The following is a 16,427-nucleotide window of genomic DNA, read 5'->3' on the forward strand; positions in this document are numbered from 1 at the left end:
ATGCAATTCCAAACAATTACATCATCCAAAATTTTCCTAGCAGCTGCTAGGAAGCAGGAGGAAGCAAAGAGAAAAAAGGAGGTAAGAATTCAGGTTCATATTTTCTTCAGACATTTGGCAAAAGAGACTTAAGAGGCCTTTAGGAGAAATTATGAGCTATGTTAGCACTGGAAATTCCTTTTCATTTGCTACGTATTTATTTATCAGTGTTTAGTGTTTTTCATCTTTTCTTTAAAAGAACATTACCTAATGGCATTCCTCCCAGATTTACTAGAACAATAGAAGTAATAAATCTGTCAAGCTTGAAGCAACAGTATTAAGGTGTCTAAAGTGAATCTAAAAATCTTGCCAAAATACAGTTAGATAACTTGCTTTAATTTTTGGTCAGCCTTGAAGTGGTCAGGCAGTTGGATTACATGACTGTTGTAAGTCCCTTCCAACTGAAATATTCTATCCTATTTTATTCTAGTCTATATTTTATGCATATTATAGACATAAAAGCAAAATCAGAAAGTGAAATTTAAGTGAGCATCTTTATTTTGATTTTTGTTATGGTGAAAACAACAATGTAAAGTAGAAAGGAACTTAAGGGGGACAGAATTCAGAAGAATCTCAAAATCACTAACTTTTGAAAAATGAGAGGGAGGGGTGTGAATATACATTCTCTTTAGAAGACAGCATAGTGGCCAAAACTTAGTCACTTAATCAAACTGTTCAAAGAAATGAGGAAGCTTCATACCACACACCATGATACCAATACCTTCTTCCCCAAAAATAAATTGATTAGGATAATCAGCTCCCAAATCTTTTACATCTCTGAAAAAAATGCTGAGATCTAGGCAACAGGTTACCATGAAAGATAATGTGATTTTTGAATACAGAGTCAGGGCAGCAGAAACTATACCAAAGCAACAAATAAAAAGTGAAAGAATCAGATAGTAAACTCTGGTAGAAATAATCCCTGTAAGTAACCATAGGAACAATGCTATACAAAAAGTGAGATGGAGCTAAGCAATGCATGAGATGTTCACATGTAATGACGGAGGATGAAATGAGGAGGCTTTTACTGGGAGCAGGCCACAGATGGATCCATGTTAAGTGAACAAATACAATTAGATCATGAATAATTCTAAGAGGAGCAATGAAGCAGATTCAAGCACAACTCCAAAAGACAGCGTTATCTCCGAGGTTATATAAACAGTTCTGAATTATACAGCAAAAAAAAAAATCCCCACTTAGCACAAATTTTTTTACACAAAGAAAAAAGGGATTTTCCACAGGCAGACTAAATACAGTTTCTGTGGTTTCACTGAATTATAACAGTCTAAGATATCAGACAGAAATTAAGTTAAATCCATTGGCAATAACCTTCACCCAACTTGATTACAAGTTATATAAGGGCTACATTAAATATCCTTCTGTTTTGCCTATGCCCTACTTTAATCTGGGCTACCTACTAAATCTATTAACTTACTTGATTACTTAATAAAAAATAAAGTTGGAAAAATAAATAATTCTGAAAAGATACATCATTACTTCTAATATAAAATCCTGGTATTCTTTTTAACTTTTAAAGTGCCAGTCCACTGTCCAAAGACAGTTCTGTGAAATTCCTGCCTGGTCAGCTAGGCAGGATCAGGGAATTAAATATTTGGAATAAATGGCAAGGGAAAACCTTCCAGGGAAAATCTTGTTAGTATTTACTGTTATTCTTCATTTATTGCTACCCCTTCCAGAAAAATTTATTTTTGTTATTAAAGGTTTAATTAAATAACTCTGAGTATCAAATAAAGTAGGTCTGAAAAGGAAGAGGGAAGAAGGATGATCTATTAACATACTCATTCTTACCACAGTTCTTTGGGTTTACAAAGCACCATTTACATAGTTCAAAATTCATGCCAAGGTCAAATCTGTGTAATCTGGAATCAGTGAAACTTCCAGCCCTCATTAAGGAAAATGTCTCAAATTAGGATGAATAAAGAATTACATATTCTAGTCCTTCTATTAATTTTCAGGGGAGAGCTGAAAATAAGTCACAAAGGCGAGATTCCAGACCACTTGTAGAAAATTCTAGAATACTTTTTCACATAGAATAAAAGTAAATATTTTCTCAGATCACATGACTTGGAACTCAAGATATTTTGAGAAAATATAGTGTCTCAATACCAAGTTTAATATTTTGACTAATATCATCAAATTCCCTCCTGGTAATATGAGCTGATATTCAGTTAAACAAATGGAAAACAAATCTTTTCATAAAACACTGTAGTTGTAGTAATATCAGTAATAATAATAATAATAATAACAACAACAATCACTATAAAGACAGCAGGTAACAACGATGAAATAATTTAAAAAGCAAGGATTTTTCTTGAGAAAATTATACAGACTGAAGTCTGTTTAAAAAAAATGTGTGAATCATTATCCGTAACTTTAAGTCTCAGACAGTAGCAGTTACAGGGCATAAAAATGTAACTGTGATCTCAAGACCTGAAATATTCCACAAAAAAAAAAAAAAAAAAAAAAAAAAAAAAGATTATTTAAAAGATTTGTTTCAAAGTACAAAATCATCTAACAATTCCTTAAATTTTTAAGTGGATGTGGATATGGTAATTATATCATATTTGGACCGAACGCTTCTTTTTGTGCACAAGGATAAAGGCAATGTACATAGAGAAAATGCATATGTATTTTCTTCTTCATCACCAGGAAGTTAGTTTGGGGTCTTCAGAACAGGAGGAAAAAAAAGAGGAAAGGTAAATTCAAAATATCAAGAGTCTTCTCCTGGAGAAGAGAAGAAAGCAATTAAAGAATCCAAAAAAAGATTCTGCAAGAGATTTTAATGAAAAAAGTCATCATCCTTAACACACAATGGACAAATGGTATCCAGCTAGTGAGCAGAAGGTGGAAAAATCAAGTTGCTTTTACCTAAAACAGAACTTCCATATAAGCATTTTTAATTGCTTTCAGATGCTTTTAGACCATAGTAGTGATTAACTTCATGCAGCAGACATAAGTGCTTGTGTTCTAAAAGCCTGAAAGTTTTTGGCACTTGGTCTAATAAAAGATAAAGACAAAACTTCCATAAAAATTTTGCCTCTAGTTTCTTTAAACAAAAAACACATTATAAACTCAACAAGAAAGACATTCAACCTAGTAGTGATTTTGTAGTATAGCAACAAAATGTGTTCTGTAATTAGCCATGGACAGTACAAGAAGCAAAACTGACCAGGAACTCTTCCTTGGGAGAATATATGGATCAATTTTTTTCCTTAGATTGGGAAAGACTGTAATAAGAAAAATATTTTAGATCTGCAGTTGTAAGCTGCAGGATGCATGCCTGCCATCCAAGGTAAAGAACAGCTTTGAACTGGTTTATTTATCATTAATTTATTGGCACAGATGTAGCTATGAAAGTCACTCTTCACAGGAATCATAGCCTAAATAGTACAATGTCTTGTGCAGACATTTCCTGATGTGCAAGCATTTGGGAGTTTTTTCATTTAACTTAAGAATGCTCTACTATGGTAATACTAATTTATTTTGATTCTACATACATGTCAGCTCTTAACAATCTTTCCATATAAAATTTTAGCCTAGGTGGTAACAGAAATAAAATTTAAGAGAAATCTAAGTAATTTACATTTTATAAAGAGATGTTCTTACACCTGTATTTTCTTTTTTAAATCTAAATCCAATTTCATAAGGAGTTATTCCATATTCCACAAACATGATGCTCACAGAGGCAAAAGTGCTGTATTTTTTGCCATTCACCTCTAGGGGTATGATGTCCTCAGTGTGTTCAGCATCTGTACATCTGAGACATCAAAGCCTGAATATAACCTGAGCTATCAATAGAGGAAAAAAAATTTACTTTAGGAATTGTTTTGTCACATGGTTCCTGAGTGCACAGGAACCACTGTTTTCTTCCACTTGAAGGAAATATTAATCTAGTAGAATCTTATGAATTACTTTTCAAAACAAATGTACTGATTGACAAAAAATCACCTTTCTTTTCTCAAATACTTGCATTGAATATTGTTCAGATGCTGAAAATCATTTGGGTTCTGAGGGTTTTTCTTCTTTTTGTCGGTAGTCTGGTACTTACAAAAATAATGCACTGTTGTGATGTAGTAAGTTACTTGGTCATCAAATCACCCAAGTAACACTGTTCATTTATTCCCATATTCATACACATTTATTAAGCAAGGGTACAGGGAAACTCTATCATTCTTTGCTCTGTGTTAAGCAGCTTTTCTCACCAACTGATGTCCCAGTTTAAGTGACATTACAGAGTCAGTATTTTAATGAAATATGTACATTTAGATCTCTGTATACTGGATGGATACATCTTAACATACGAATTAAGCACTCAGTTTATTGCCAAAACATAAAAGTGACTTCATCCTTTTTAGCAGTGGTGTTGTTTTTCTAAGATCATAACCTTGATTGTATGGTTCCTAGCAAGGTAGGTCTAGTAATCTGATGCAATCACAAATGGAAATTATTGGAATATGCAGCTGACACCAACTCATGTCTCGAATTCTGTATTTCCACTAGAAAGGCCGGAAACATTCTTTTTAAAAAGCATCTGCAGAAAGAAATGCTACTCCATTAACTTTCCTCTCAGTAAGGGCAACTGGATTGTTCAAGCTGTATGTGTGGTCTTAGTGCTTGTCATAGCAGACAGCACGATGAATACAGAGTAAAAAGGAAATTTCATAGAGGCATCTGCTGATTTAAAACACTCCTTGCAACTTATTCCACTTCTGCTATGTCAATCTAAATCTCAGCCACCCCCTAACAAAAGAGTAGTGTTGACAAAACCTTAATTCTCAAAAAAACTTGTTGGCACACTGTCAGATTATCTGCCATTTGTATGGATTTTGATGAGTTAAAACAACCCAGTGACATTATTAATTTTGTCTTGACTAGGTGTGGTCTTCCTCTCCCCACCTTACTCAGACCTAGCATGCTACTGTTTTCTTAGTTAGGAACTAATACATCATCAATTGATGATCAATATCATCATGTAGTAACAGTAACATTGTCTTCAAACTAAGACTTTTCTTCCTAAATGTCCAGTCACATCTCTAATACTAGTAGTGGTATCAGCTTATTCTTTGCTGACAGCTTGAACAGAGCACCTCATTGCAATTAAGATTAGACTGAAATGAGATGATTTAAGAGTTACATGTAGAACATTTGTAACTAAAAACATTTCAGAAAAGCAAAATGCAGGTTCCTGTGCACATATACGCTGTAGAAAGAGGATAACTCCTGAAAGCTATTATATAAAATACTATACCAACATAGCCTTGTAACTTTTCAAGAGTCATGAATTAATACCCAACAGCAAATATACTAGCTTGTATTATGTCAAGTAAGTTGGTTATCCCAACTTATAAAGAACTTCTCTCTCCCTTCCCTCTCCTTTTCTCTCTTTCCTTCTCTCCCTCACACACAGCTTCCTTCCCAACTTTTCATCCCTCTCTGCCTTTGCAATTGCTGTCTCTGGCACACAGCAACCAACCAACATACCTACCTATGTCTGCATTTTGCATGAATTAGAGAAGTCTTTTCATCTGAAATGAGGTTTTCAAACTGAGCATCTTGAATGCATGGAAACTCAGACTATCAGCTCCAGTTTTCACAAACCACAAGCTCTTGGAAGCAGCTCCATGAGCAATAACTGATAGAATGTTTTCTGTATGCAGCACAGTTGATCAGCACATGAACTGTTACAAAATGTGCTTAACTTCACATCACTAAACAGTTCTGACTCTGATTTCCAAACAGGAAGAGAAATGTTAAGCAATTCTCAGACGATATGGAATCAAGTTAGAACAATCTGGCCTTGTAGTCCTGAACTTGAACGAGAACAACCTTCCTTTTCAAAAACCTTCTCCCAGTTAAGACTATTTTATGATAACTCTTAATATATTGCACAGGACAACATTAGTAACAACAACAATACAGTGCACTGTGAACAACTGATAGTGGATTCATTATAATTCTGATGGTATGCTATTGTGCCTTGCACAGTTCATGCAGGCAATGTTCCTAGAGCTATAAGTCATAAGGATGACTTATGGCTGGTTCTCCTTTGAAAACTACGTTCATAGAATCATAGAATCTGCTGAGTTGGAAGGGACCCATCAGGAACATCGAATCCAACTCCTGGCCCTGCACGAGACACCCCAAGAGCCTGAGAATAAATTAATATAGTACTTAGATAGTTAGGGTTTTTTTCCTTGAGTTGTAGTCTTCTAGAGCTTCCCAGGCAAAATAATGCCTCATTGCATACTTTTCTTGAAAATACCAATTACTTGAGTAAATTCCGAAGTTCACCTACATCATATATCATATAACAGAAACACCTGGGCTACCTGACATATTTTCTGAAAATTCTCTTCATATTTAAGTCCTTGCATGAAATCTGTAAAACTCCACAGCACACAGATTGTTCTTAACCACTAGACAACCACATAAAATAATATTTGATTCTGCCTTCCCCCAAAAAAACCAAACTGAGTGAAAAACATTAAGCTGCAGTTTTTTCCTGTACTTTACAGAATCCCAAATATATGATAATGACATCATGGACCATAACTTGGGAATATCTAAATTTGAAGGGATATTTTTATTGAAGGCAGTATGTAGCACTGGTAGCAAATCAAATATAAAATCAAGAGAAAAAAAATCATTCACCCTTCATTGAGCATGTCATGCAACAACATAAGTAATCTATCTCTACAGGAAAGGAGCTGGGCACCTCCATAGCATTCAGGAACTTCACATCGTCGTGATGATGCAGAACTACAGTCAGCAACGTGACGGAACTGAGCTTTGTACCAGACCTTGCTATGTTCACCCTAAGAACTACAATGTTCCTATTTTGCTACAACAATCAACACCATTCAGATAAGGGACCGAAGCATTTGCAAGACTGAGATATTATTCCAAATTCAACAGCTCAGGTTCATTTCTAGTGGCAGCGTTTAACAAAACAATACTTCATGTTTAAAATGGCAATGTGTTGTTTGTTCTACAAAAGGTTCATTTTAAACAAATTAGAAATTAAATGATTTGGGATCAAATTATTTTGGCTGAACAGTCTCACTAAAAAGCAAGAGTGGGTGGAAAACCAAAAGGTTTATTATATGAAAAACTGTAAACACAGGATTATGATTATCTTGATGTTTTTCTATTGAAAGACTGCCTGAACTCTGAGCAATGAGAAAATCTTGGTATAACCCACAATTGAGAAGCTTACAATTTGAATAATTTAATTTTAAGAAACAATCAGCATATTCTGCAACATATATATTTTCAAAATTTTTTTTCAATTACAATTAATAGAATGTTGGGAGTCAGAAAGCTACAGAAACACTTCCATTACTAGGTCCTAATGTAGTCACTGATAACTTCACCGCATACTTACCTTTAAGAATAAGATTTTAATTGCTTTCTTTTGTATCAAGAGTTTGGTGTTTTGTTTTTAATTTCATTTCAGTTAACATTTTATTTTTTTTACAGAAAACTGTTACCATAACAGACTGTTAATTAAATATTGTTTTGAAAAGTGGGGGCCTTCTTCTCCCAAGGTGTTTAATATACTTCTATGATTTGAAACAAGAAACTGGAACTGGGGACAGGATTGCTTCCAAAGTTGGAAATATATTTTTTTTTTTAAGATCATATTAAATCTACCCTGAAAAGCTGCCTTTATATGAAAATTATCACATATCATTAAAGGCTTATCCAATATCTTCTAGTAGCTCATCTTCACAGAATATGGTCGTTCAACTGGGATCCTATATAACTGCTACAGGAATAGCATTCTTACTGGGGAATTCAGAAATCAGTACCATATCAAACTTAGCTTTCAGAAGGCAAAGTTACTCTGTGATCCAGGAAGAATCAAAAAAAATTTATCTCAGATTTTCCACTAAAAGGTAATAAATCACAACCTAATACTGAGTACTCACAAGATACAAGTAGAAGAGAGGATTCACTAGCTTATAACTAAACTGTAAAATACCTTCACTCAGTTTCTTCTTGAGTTCCTTGAGTGTGTCAAAGTACATGAGAATCCTCGCTGCTTAAATATTTAATCCCAAAGTCTCTTTTGAAGTGAACCAGCTTGCTCCCTTTACATCAAAAAGCTGGGAGCATTTCTGGAAACAGTTCAATCTAGGGATGCCTCTCAACAGGCAGTGGGTGAACCTGCATGAGGTGTGACTCTGACTTACACAGTTTTCCAACAGTATCTTTTAGGCTTTGAATATATGTTTGTTGTACAATACAATGCTGCAAAATGTACAAGTTCTTCTTGATTAAAAGTTCTTAATAAAAAAAGTTCAATTCTGCAAGTAATTCTTGGTTTTAAAAAGATTTTATAACTGAAAAATGTAAGAGACTCACTGGAACTTAAAACTAGTGAGCTTCCAGAAGTAGCTTTCAGTGATAAATCCTCTTGAGATAAAGCAGAACATAGCTAGCCATTCAGTGGGATGATAATATGAGAAAATTATGACTGCATTCAGGAGATGACAGGTGGCCTGAATTACACCTTAATTATTATTTTAAAATCTATGAAAATATACATTTACAGAGTTGAGTCAGTTTATTTTCCCACTGATACATCAACTAGTGAACATGACAAAAGCTTTCACATTAATTATGATGACTACTTCCTTAATGAAGTGCAAAAATGTTTGTGTAATTTAATTCAGTCTCTTGAATTAGGTTACAGTTTGTCACTCCGAAAGCAGGACTTTGTTGCTTATTCTTACAGTAAGTTAGTTCAGCTCCAACAGATGAACAGCTTATCATCCTATAACACCAATCAGAATCAATGTTAACAATAAAAATGATTTAACATTAATAACCGAAATACTGTGTTAACATGGAATGTATTTTAAAATAAGCAAACAGTAGCCACTCAGTTTTATCAATGTGTAGCTTTTTAACCATCACAGGATCTCAAAAGGTACCCAGTGCATAAAATAAGAAACCGAATAATAGATTTGTTTCTCAAAAGTACTGTGTACTTCCAACTTATAATTTCTAGCCCTTGGAATACTCACAGAAATCAACTCTAGTCATTTCAGTAAGTTAAATACATTCTTAAGACTTTACAGGATCAAGCCTATCAAGAGAAAATACTTCTAGCTACAGATTTTATTCTTTGGCAATATGATGCAGATAGAGTAACAATGATAATTATATTTTAACCACTTTTTCAGTCTGCCTAATACAACACCAATAACTATGAGCCAGAGAAAATGAAATTATTTAATTATGTAATTAATCTTTCTTTAAACACCAAATAATTTCATCATCTACTTTAGCAAAAACATTACCACGCTTTATCAATCGCTGCATCTGTGAACAATATTTGTCCTCCAAGCCAAAATAATCTATACAAAACCTTTCGACTCCCTCTTTATTCTTACTCCCCATAAAAAGAGTTTGTGGTGCAAAGAATTTTGTACAAGATGGAAGTTGGGATGTACTTATATTGATTCAGGCCCACAGCAAGAGAGAAAATAAGGATGAAATTAGAAATTGCATCTTCAGATTACCACTTAAGAAAAGAAAAATAATGGTTTCATACAGGAGAGTAGTCATAATTCATTGGCGTGAAACATTCTAGAGGAAGCTTAATATCCTTACACTGGAAAAGTCTGGTATCAGATGTGGAATAGTTGTATAGAAGTACCTATCATAAAGCAAACCTGTTCAAAATAGTAATAACATCAACAAAAATTACTGACATTAATTTAATGTAAAAATAATGTAATAAATTAAACATGCTTTGAAATTACTTTTTTTTAATTGACAAAGATATATCTATTGATAGATATCAATATATGAAGGAGCATTCTTATCCTGCCCTATGTCAGTGATTTCCAAAAGCACTTTATAGTCTCATTTTATCTTTGAAAGATGCAGTTCCTGAAATAAGCACAAGAGATTGCAGTTACTCATTTCATCAGCTGTAGATTTCAGACTCAGTAGGCCAAGCTGCAGAAGAATTAAGTCTGGAGTTTTAAAAGCAGCTTCAAAACCTAAAATACTGAAGAACAATCACCAAAATAATTAGAAAAGTGAAGAAAATGGCTTTTCAAAGTTTTTATGACAAATAATGGAAATACCATTTTATGAGTTATATAGCTAGTCTAGACATAAAAGTACAGACCACAAAGTATATCATACAGTCAGGACATACAGAACTTCTTTTCTGATTGATCACAATTAATTACAATTATCTACTCTTTCAACTTTAGACAACTTTTGAGGCACATTATCCAAGAAAAGATCTGCAGTACACAGAGATAGCAGATCAAAGTTAACTATGATGAGCCATCTAGTTTTGGAAGGATTTCAAGGTGTTATCTAGCTAAGCTGGAAAAGTCAGTACAACTGTTTGAGCCTACACCAAATTCTTTCTTCTGACTACATGATTTGTAACATAGGCAGATTTTAATTCTCTGGACAATTCATGAAGCTTTTAATTTCCTGTTATTACACATTTCTCATTTTGTAACACTATCAAAGGTCCTGTATATTTATTTTCATAAATATAAAATTATCTTTTTTGAGGTGACTAGTCTTCTATAAATTTGGGAGCATTCTATAAATTGACCCTAATGAAAGACAGTGGATAGATCAGCAATTGTGTAATTGGGTATTATTTAATTGTAATAAAATGGACAGAATATCAACTGAGAGGTGATCCTCACTTCTTCAATTTATAGTTCATTAAAAAAAATGTGGAATATTATTCCCTTTTTCTCTTTTATTTTCCTTCTGTATATCATCCCTACATCTCATCTTAGTCCCTAAATACTTCCATAAAGCAAGTTCTTTCTAAGTGATGATGCAATGCTCCCTGCATGTTTTTTCAGACTTTGTATCAGTGATATAAAATATTTTCAAGGGTCCCTTAACTTGGCCTCCTACAAAAATATACAGTCCTGGAATATCATGAGAAATCTCAGCATACAGTTTAATACCAGTATTATTTGCACACATAAACAATGCACGCAGAACCAGAACTTTAGAAATCAAGATTTCCACCTTTAGATCTCTATTTCTGTATTATGTGGCACATTTCAGAAAAAGGAAAATTTTCAAGTAAAAATCATGCATTAAATCGTAGCATTGTGTATTCTGGATATACCTAATAATTGCAGATCTCTATACTTAAAGAGCATTAAATAGCACATAATTGTTTGTGTGATCACTTATACTTTTTTGTAGGCAGGAAGGAAACTTAGTTATTATACTCAGATTATTAAATCAATCAGAAAGCTTAAAAAGAAGTTATTATAAAGAAAAAAAAACAGAGAGAGAAGGGGGAGGAAGCACTTAATAGTAATTTTATTTTTTCTGCTTAGAGCTGGATCCTAAAAGGAAATTCACAAACTTCTCAAATGAAGAACCATCTTTTGGAATTCCTGACATATCAAGACAGACTGACAGAGCTGGGACTGTTCAGCCTGGAAAAGACGTGGAGGTATCTTACTAAGGTGTGTGAAAACCTGGTAAGGACAGAGATAGAGGCATACTCTTCTTAAGTGTGGCCCAGTGAACACAAATTGAAATACAGGAAATTCCATTGAAAAGTAAAAAAAAATCCAACATTATTTTGAGAGCAGTCAAACACTGGAACAAGTTGCAAAGAGGCATCGTGGTGTCTCCATCCTCAAAGATACTCACAGAATCTCAAGTGTACCCAGGCCTGAACTACCTGCTCTGTGTGATTTTACTTTGGCCAGGGGAGGCTGGACTAGGGGAGCTCCCATGGTGCCTGACAACCTCAACTACTCACTGTTTTTCTGTATATACAGTCAAAATATGGAGTAAAAGTTTGCAATCAGCAAGATTTTTCTTGTATCAACTATGTGGCAGCACATAACAATGGCACCTACATCACCTACTGCAGTCATCACAGTTTTTCCTTGGTAGGGCTCTTTCAGTAGTTTTGGTAGTTCTTTACAATGTAGATCCACAAATGTTCATTGGTTTGAACTCATAGGATCATATTGTAAGTCTATTTTTGTACTTGCCAGTCTATAAAATGCTGGAATGACTGTCATGTAGCGCTGCTGTCATGATGCTCTTCATCTTTGCTGAACCTTTGCATACCTCATGGAACACTAGGCCCCAGTTCTTGTTTCTATCAGTGTTATTGTTTGCAATTTTTGTGCTGTTTGAGACTCAACACTACCACAATGGGCAAAAGTCATACTACTCCTTCTGTTGTGGTAAGCCATGTAATGTGAAACCAGTTCAAACTTAGTAGCGATTGCATTTAAACCTTTCTTCTTTTGCAAGAGACTCACAAAGCATTACCATCCTAACAGGATTTGATGAACAATAATCTTACATATGCCTATTTTCTTTAATTTTGAATTATTTTCTTCTATTTTTTTTAATTGTCATTTTAAAAAGATCTGCATCTGGTTTTGGGGGCTGATCCTCTAGAAAATTTGATCTCTGGTTTTAGTACCATATATTTTTATTGTTAACTTGTTATGACCAGCTTTAAAGGACTAGAGAGGAATTGGATACTTTTAGGCATTAGTTGTGGTTTTAAACTGCTTTCTCAAAATAAAAAATCGAGAGGCGATCTGCTCTTAGATATTAGCTGTAACACAAAACCCCAAATGATACTGTTGACAAGGTTTCTTTTCCTGTGCCTGCTTATTTGTCTCTGACTTCTTTCATCTCCTTTCTACTTTTCACATGCATTTTTTTCTTTGATATTTTCCTGCCTTACTTCCCCCAAATACTTTCCCTTTGCTTCTGCAATTTTTGATCTCTCCCTCATGAACGTGAATGTTTCCGCCCTATAAAAACTTTCATTCTCTCCCCACACAGATCCCATCTACTATTCTCACGATGCATTCACTCTGCACGATCTCTATTTTCTATACTAGATTTTATCCTGTAAATTCTACTGTATTTTAATCCCAATTCTTTTTTTTTTACTGGTCACACCTGCCCAGACTACCACTGTGAGTCCTACTTGCCTGATGTTTTCCGGTACTCCCCTATGTTCTCAGTCTCATCCCTCCTTCCCTCTCCTTATTTTATACCTCTCTCTTACCAATCTTTGTTGGCTGACCTCTCTTCATTTTGTCACTCCTCTTCATCTTTAAAAAACTGTGAATTTCAATTTAAATATTTCTAGCTATGTGTCTATCTCATCATGTAAAGCAACTTCTGAGCCTAAGTGCAAAGTACAGGTCCCCTTCAGTCCACTGAGCTAAGCTTTATTCACTCTCCTCCTTCCTCCAGATGAGATATTTACATCCAAACACTTTCTGGTATTTGGTGTTTCCTGAACTGAGCGTTTCTTTTGGGAATTATAGTCCTCTGTGACCAAAACCATGCCAAGGATCATGCTCGTACTTAGAGAGACGTGATCATGGGCATGTACTGAAACATCCACCCATCCATCTGGTCCACAAGATCAAGTAATCTTCCTCTCTATTTGATCTGTCCAGAGAAAATCTGTGTTAGAGACTGAGCCATGCAAATAAGTGGAAAGCAACTGAGGAAGAAGTAGAAGCTCAGGTGGGCTTTGCTGAAAGAAGTCCCAGAGTTTAACTGGTCTGTAACATGAAAAGAGAAGATGTGGCACCACCAACAGCTTGACTGTTGGGTGCCTCCATCTTTGGGTGACTGTTCATCTCCACCCCGCAATACAGCCTTTCTTAATTTCACTGTGTCTAAGAGCAAGCCACTGCTAGGAGATGGTATAGTAACTTTCAAAAGAAAATAGTAGTATGAGAATCAGATTGTTACAGGACTTTACATTAGTGTAAGGCCTCAGGAGACATATCAAAAATAGAATTTCAGGATGAAAAATTAAGAAAGACATGTGCAGCATGGAGTTATTTTGACTAACTTGGTTTCTCCAGGCAACTATATTCATGATGACATTATCTAATGGAGCAAAACAGCAAAAAAAAAGCAGAAGATATCTGATCTATTAAAAATTAATAGGCAGATTATTGTCTAATGATAGGTAATTCACGCTTTGAAAGGTTTTTGTTTATAAAGAAAGAGAACAGAGGGGAAAAATCATAAAGAATTATTATTTGTTCAGTTATTTTGGAGTACTAAGCTGCCATGATTTCCATTACATCCAACATGTTTGTGTACCAATAAGGTGACATTAGGGGAGCTATTGTGATATTTGTGTGCTGCTTTACTAGACTGTTAATCTATTAACAAGTGGATACAAGCCATGAATTCAAACAATTGTCCATGTGAAGGTGTTTCTAGTGATCCTACCTGTTGGCGGGATGATTCCAGGAGACATTAGGCCTGGGACAGAATGTGGCATGATATGAGAATTCTCTGGGGAGGTGACACTTTGAGTCCTCTTAGGAGGCCTTCCAGGTCTAGAACTGAAACAAACAGACAAAAAAATTTTTACAATTAAGCTGTTGTCTTACACATCATTTCAAAGTTGTTTCAAGTGGTAACATGGACTGTAAATAAATTTGTTTCAAGGACGGTTGCTTTTGCAGTTAGATGTAATAGACTTCCATCACTAATTAGATTACATGCTGAATTCATTTTCCTCATTGAAGATCAGCCGCTCTTGATGCATAATTCATAGCCTGCACCTCGTTACCTGCTTCTTCATATTAATATCTATACACAGTTTGAATTGCCTCGTTTGCATATGCTAAAGTTCTGCATGCAGCCTTCAGCACGAAAATTATGCACTAACTTGTAATAATTATTACAGTCAGCCTGCTATTGATTTATGAGACTTTTAAAAACCAAATATGTGTAGTACTTGTAATGAATGATATTTTAAGGTTCTTCAGGAAATTAAAAGGCAATGGCTGCCTAAGGAAATGTTCTGCTTGTTTGATTTAATACTACAGTTAGCTGGGAGGTGGAATGAAAGAGTGATTCAGACCTATAGCACATTTTTCGATGATATGTTTTATTACTTCGCACTGCTAGCCTGATATCTAGATGATAAATGACAATACATATCTAATGTGTGAAAAGGTCTTGCAATTTCTTTATTTTTTGTCATTTAAAAGATAAGTCAAGTTATCATTTAACCCTTATTCTATTTAAAGTGAAAATCTCACTAAGACACCTTACTTTAAATATACTACTTTATGTCAGAAAGGACTCGGAATTATTTGTAAGATATTGTTGAGCAACCACCATCACAGCAACTTACATGTGTCCAGTACAGAAAAATAAAGGGCTTCAGGTTTAAGTGCTCCTTGTCTGTTTAATGCTCACATGCACAACTTTCCATCTCCTGGACTGCCTAAGTAGCATACAAATTAGATACGGATGACAATGAAAATACTTATTGCCCGTGTACATACAAATATGTACCTGCTCGTACAATGTATATCCAAAGGCTTGTGTTCCTATGTACAGATTGATGTACATGGTGCTACTGCAACATCCTGTAACTGCTCATTTAGGGAACATTGTGGAGTAACTTCACAGAATAAGGTGGTGTGCTGCTCTAGAACCGCAGCGTTAACCTATGATCTGCCAAACATTTGAAGTTCTTCATTTGTTTCAGAACAAGAAAAAAAAGAATGGTGGGTATGAAAGGTTTTGCTCCTTAAGTCCTCATAATAGCAAAACTCTAATCAGTCCCAGGTATGCTGGGACTGCAGAATGAGGCAGATAATAAAATACCTCTGTTTTCTGTTCTTATTAGTTTCCATTGTGTTTGGAAATACCTTCTTTTGTTTTCCTTTTTTGGCACCTTCTACAACCTAACTTTAATAAACCAAAAACAATCAAAGTACAGAGCATTTTCTTGAAGTTTAATGACTCAAGGCATTGAGTCATTAACCTTAACTGATCATTAATTCCCAACTTAATGTCCTGATCTGAGGTCATTATTAAAATTATAAGCTTGGTAATTTCTTTGATTGGTTTGGGATTTTTGATTTTCTTTAATATAAACAAAATTGTCGCATTACAAGTTCAAAACTAAAAGAAAAACAGCTGAAGAAAAAGAATATTGTCTTATTCCAGCTCACAAAACCAAATCAAGTGTCTTCGGGTTTTGATATTTCCTTTGTGATTTACAATAAAAATAAACATCCCATGAATACATATAAAACTGAACAAAACATTATAGACAAAAATGATCTGATTTAAATGGAGTGTTTCTAATATATTCACCCACCAAAAAATGCCACTATGTAGGAAAACTTTAATGGTTTCATTTAAGTATCTATGATGAAGTACTCAAATCATTATTGTGATATGATTATTGAAGGGTCTGACAACAGCATAACAGAACACAAGCAGGGTAATGTGGCACTATGCACAATGTACCAATGACTTCCAGGTCTTTAAAAACAACAAGTTCACACCTGCAAAGACTGTCTTTGATGTTTACT

The 16,427-nt window shown here is 34.5% G+C and overlaps 1 protein-coding gene across 6 annotated transcripts in view; it reads right to left on the reverse strand.

Annotated features, from left to right (window-relative positions):
* The window catches only part of DACH1 (dachshund family transcription factor 1), a 356,766-nt gene that overhangs the window by 192,189 nt on the left and 148,150 nt on the right, over positions 1-16,427 (reverse strand). For all 6 annotated transcript variants that reach the window (XM_039562277.1, XM_039564712.1, XM_039565348.1 and 3 more), the window contains exon 2: positions 14,317-14,432. In XM_039562277.1, the coding sequence (XP_039418211.1) occupies positions 14,317-14,432 (116 nt within the window). The remainder of the gene's footprint in view (positions 1-14,316; positions 14,433-16,427) is intronic.

Source organism: Corvus cornix, chromosome 1 (genome assembly GCF_000738735.6).
Source record: "Corvus cornix cornix isolate S_Up_H32 chromosome 1, ASM73873v5, whole genome shotgun sequence".
In the NCBI taxonomy this organism is placed as follows: domain Eukaryota; kingdom Metazoa; phylum Chordata; class Aves; order Passeriformes; family Corvidae; genus Corvus; species Corvus cornix.